This window comes from Papilio polytes, unplaced genomic scaffold, assembly GCF_000836215.1.
Source record: "Papilio polytes unplaced genomic scaffold, Ppol_1.0 DF820678.1, whole genome shotgun sequence".
Classification (NCBI taxonomy): domain Eukaryota; kingdom Metazoa; phylum Arthropoda; class Insecta; order Lepidoptera; family Papilionidae; genus Papilio; species Papilio polytes.
In genome coordinates, this window is record NW_013528526.1 from 2,012,068 (window position 1) to 2,017,177 (window position 5,110).

The 5,110-nt window shown below is 31.9% G+C and overlaps 1 protein-coding gene across 2 annotated transcripts in view; it reads right to left on the minus strand.

Moving 5' to 3' along the window:
• Positions 1-5,110, minus strand: part of LOC106110360 (src substrate cortactin) — a 14,372-nt gene extending 9,262 nt beyond the window's left edge. The window contains exons 1-5 of one of the 2 annotated variants that reach the window (XM_013292175.1): positions 4,880-5,110; positions 3,974-4,113; positions 2,724-2,810; positions 1,896-2,005; positions 589-743 (exon numbers count right to left, since the gene is read on the minus strand). In XM_013292175.1, coding sequence (XP_013147629.1) covers positions 589-743; positions 1,896-2,005; positions 2,724-2,810; positions 3,974-4,113 — 492 coding nt within the window. In that variant the 5' untranslated portion in view covers positions 4,880-5,110. The remainder of the gene's footprint in view (positions 1-588; positions 744-1,895; positions 2,006-2,723; positions 2,811-3,973; positions 4,114-4,879) is intronic. The other variant, XM_013292176.1, reaches the window with a different exon arrangement.

The following is a 5,110-nucleotide window of genomic DNA, read 5'->3' on the forward strand; positions in this document are numbered from 1 at the left end:
GAAACAAAAAATCCTATATTTCCGTCACGTATTTTATCTGTTTGATTATTATCAGGCAATTTACGAGAATTTGGTAGTACTGCCCCTAAGTATCAAAATTATACTGACATATCAAATATACTCAAAATACCTTAAAACCTATTACATCTTAAACATAAACAACTTTTTATAGGATATATGTGTTTCAGACTATGTCACTGAACAACCAATAAACTCAAAAGACTCAAACTATGGTGGTAAGATTAAATAATTTACACAAGCTAAATACAAATATAAAAATAATACTAACGATTTTTAATGACTTAAAACATCCTAAAATCTACAACAAACAAAAACAACTTCGTATACGATAACCTTTCACAGTACTACTGAACAACCAATAAACTCAAAACACTCAAAATATGGTGATAAGATTAAATAATTTACATAACCTAGTTTTAAATATTAAAATTGTACCGACAGTTCATAATAACTCATAACATCCTAAAATCTATAACAAACAAAAGCAACTTCTTATAGGATAGCCTTTCAGAGTACTGAACATCCAACAAACTCAATAAACTCAAAAGACTCAAAGTGGTGTCAGACCTTGTCGACTCTGTCAGTCTGCAGGCCATACTTGCCGCCGAAGCCCTGCGCGTAGTCAGTCTGCGAGACGTGCTTCTCCACTTTGCCCACGTAGTCGTGGCCCACCGCGCACTTGTCCATCCTGTCTGACTGTACACCGAACTTGCCACCGAAACCTGGAATTTACGTAATTCCATATCTATACTAATATTGTAAAGAAGATTTGTATTATTGTGTTTGTTGAAGTAACTCAAAAACTACTCGGTCAATTTTAAAAATTTGTATTTGTGTATGTATTGAAGTAACTTAAAAACTACTGGGCCAATTTTAAAACTTTGTATTTGTGTATATGTTGAAGTAACTTAAAAACTACTGGGCCAATTTTAAAACTTTGTATTTGTGTATATGTTGAAGTAACTTTAAAACTACTGGGCCAATTTTAAAACTTTGTATTTGTGTATATGTTGAAGTAACTTAAAAAATACTGGGCCAATTTTAAAACTTTGTATTTGTGTATATGTTGAAGTAACTTAAAAACTACTGGGCCAATTTTAAAACTTTGTATTTGTGTATATGTTGAAGTAACTTAAAAACTACTGGGCCAATTTTAAAAATTATTTCACAAGTTAGAAAGGTAATTTATCTGTAACATAGAATTTTTCTAAAATTTCATGCGGAAAAATGGCAAGCAACAGCTAGTAACAACACAAAGAGGTAAAAATATTGTTTTTGTATGAAATCGAAATAACTCAAAAACTAACCGATTTTAATTCTTTCGCCATTAAAAAGCCACTTTATGAATGACATAGGCCGTTTTTCATTATTTTTTTTAATTCCACGCAGGCGAAGTCGCAAGCAACAGCTAGAATATTATAAAACAGTTTCCATGAATTTAAAACTATTTTACTCAGCTCAGCCCAGTAGTTTTTGAGTTATTCCAATACATACAAAAAAATATTAATCTTTTCTAAATATTAATAATAAATATTAAATAAAAAAAAATATTAATCTTTATAAAGAGAATAATTTAATATGAGTATAAAAACACTAGCTTTCGCCCACGACTATATCCGCGTGGAATTAAAAAACAAAGGTATGTGTTTTTCAGACTACCCTCTAAAATTTAAATGCATAAATGACAAAAACCTTTGCTATTGCCTAATAATTACTGTTACTAAGACAATCTTGCTTCTTTGCTTTAGCTTTTAGTTTTGTCCCTTACTCGTATGACTTTTTTTGGAATTCCATCACTCTCTAAATTAAATAGCGTGAAAATACGTGACATAAACTGTAGGACTTTCAACTTAAAGTTGTCTCCAATAACTTACCTTGAGCATAATCCTTCTGTGAGACATGTTTCTCAGTCTTTCCGACATAGTCGTGTCCAACCGCTGATTTGTCCATTCTGTCTTCTTGAACACCGAATTTTCCGCCATATCTAAGAAAAAGGGTAACATTGTGACAAAAAATTATAATTGAAACTCAGCAAAATAAGTATGTCATAACATTATGCTGACTTGTGTTGATATTTCTACATATTATTGTCAATCTTACAAGAAACATTACCTACCGTTTATATTTGAATTAAATACCTTAGTTTTCAAAAAACATTATGGAATTTGAAATTTAGCATAATAATTATAAAATTGAGGTTATCATTTAGATGTTTTTTATTATTAAACATGGACATTTATGGTAGTAATCAAACATCATACTAATATTATAAATGTGAAAGATGGATGGATGGATGTTTGTTAGAGTTTAAAGCCTAAATAGGTGAACAGATCCTGATGAAATTTCATATAGATATAGAGGATACTCTGGAAGACTTTCTCTTTACCACCCTTTTCTTGTAAAGAAAGGTTGGGAAGAGGAAGTTGATTTGACAGTGGAGGAGATGCATAGGAAGGGGAAATATCCTCTTTATGTGCGTCTCCTCCTCCGTCGGATAAGGGTAGGCAACGCATCCGCAATTGCGGATGTCTATGGGCAGCGGTCGCTTCGCCACTTTGGCGATTTCAGGTGACCGTTTGCTCGTTTGCCACCTTATGTTATAAAAAAAAAGAACACATAGGCTACTTACTTTTGATTTTTTTTAATTCTGTGGACGGAGTTTCGGATAAAAGCTAGTGATTTATTCATCATTAAAAACTTACCCAAAAGATGGTTTAGGTCCTTGTTCATACTGTTTCTTCTTTATCTGATTGTCTTCCTGAAGCACTTCCTCTCTTAGCCTCGCCATACTGTGAAATAACATAATTATAATATTACTTAAGGCAAAAGCTTGCATGGATGGATGTTTCTAGGTAACTCTGAAAGACACAACAGATTTCGATGCCTGTCACAGATGCAGAACATAGTTTGGAAGAACGTAAGCTACTTAATTTTTATTAATTGCGAACAGACGAAGTCGGCGGCAAAAGTTTGCATATAACAAATGTTACTAAAATTATAAATGCGAGAGTTTACATGTTTTGATTTATGGATGTTTGTTAGAGTTTGTAGCCTAAACAACTGAATGTATCTCGATGGAATTTGGCATAGATGTAGAGTATAGCCTAGAAGAACATATAGGCTACTTGCTTTTGTTTTTTTTTAATTCGACGCGGAGGGAGTCGCGGAAAGCTATCATAATTTAATATTTACCTAGATTAGTGTTCTCATGTCTTTTGTTTATGAAAAGTTTTGTTTTAACAGGTTATATGTCATTATATTTAGTTGTAGTTCTCACAACTGTATAGAAAGAGCATGTAAATAAAGCATGTTTACATTTAAATAAATGATTCATTGTGTCAATGTGATTCACAGGTTTCCTGCCGTAGAGTAAATACAGACAGTTCATATGAGTTCAAATGGGGACCTATAGGAGGTCTGATAACTCATTTCCACTTAACACTTTTATGTACAGTGAAAGCACCAGTGGAAATAGGACTTAAACAAAGCGAGATAGATACATAAACAGAATGCAATAAATTGCGTTTGTAAATGTGTACGGGAAGCGTTCATTTTGCTTTTTTGGCGAAGTTTGTGACTTGTTCATTTGTCACTTTATGATATAAATAATACAGTTATCATTACAAATAAAATTATTTTCCTTGTAATAGCTTTCTGAATATCCTGTTAATGCCGGTTTTTTACTATTGAGTCTTTTATTTATGTTATATTTACTTTAAAAATAAATAACAAACTCACTTATAATATTATTTAAAAAAATATATTAATGATAAATTTTAAGATAAAACAATAATTATCTTTCCTCTAAAGTTCCTGGCATTTATATACTTGTCAAGTATATAAATAAATTACAGTAATCAGATTCGATTTGGCACATCAGCCAAAACATTTAGTTCTGTCGGAAGTGCCAAGTCAATATGTAGTTGCATCAAAGTTTGTCCAAAGTACTTACTCAATAGCTTCTACATTTCTCCCGCCAGGTCCCCATCTCTGTTCATGTTCACTGACATCATTAACAAAGTCAGGGTCTGTCTCCCAATCGTCAGCCTCCGCTGGTGCGGGAGCTGTCACATCTGTTGCTGCTTTCCACATCTACTAACAGTTTAATGTTGTAAGATTCTATTATAAAAGTACAGTCATGGAATTAGGAGATGTTCCACTTACAGAAAAATTGTTCTTCGCAACAAGATTAACTCCAATTCTTATGAATAATCAATTATATAAGTGAGTTGTGCAAAAATGGGATACTAAAAATCAAATGTATGTACCATTTACCATTTACCATGCATCCATCATAAGCTCACTACATGTCGCCACCGAGGGGCTCGGAGCCTACCCTCATAATGGGTGACGAGGCCATAGTCAACCACACTGGCTAAGTGCGGGTTGGTGCATGCATGATGAATTGTATCATCTCAAATGTTCAACCAATTGTAGCATTTAAGGTAGAACACTGAGATTCCCCGATTGTACAAAATATAGTTGTTTCCATTTTTTAAATAGGAAAAAAGAGATGGCAATATGTTTTACAAGTTTCAGCAGTGGACCTTCATTTAAAGTACATACAACACTAGTAGTAATGATTATTTTGTAATAATTATATGATCAAAACAAGTACTACTAAAAAATATTTATATATCTGATAAATCACATTTATTAAATAAAACATTAACTATGTATTAGAATTATTAAATGATTTTTTAAACATATAGCACAATTATATGACGTTATCTTGTCAAAAAGATTATATTACGTGCGTAATATAAATCAGTTAATATACTAACCAAAGTTAAAGACTTTAAAAATAATCTTATGCTTGTGTTTTAAACATCAACAAAATAAAAATCGTTTAATTTACCTTAAAAGCCGGTTCTGGAGAGAAAACAACAGGTGGACTCCCGTAGAGTACGTAAATTTATATGAATATCATTAACTTCAAACCACAGAGAAATTTTATATCAAATTTCTTGGTAAAACGGTTGAACTTTATTCACTTATTTATATAAGGGAGGAGAAAGTTATATGTTATCAAAGGAAATAAATGATTCCTCAATCGCTATGCGTCATTGAATAAGTCCAAACGTCAATG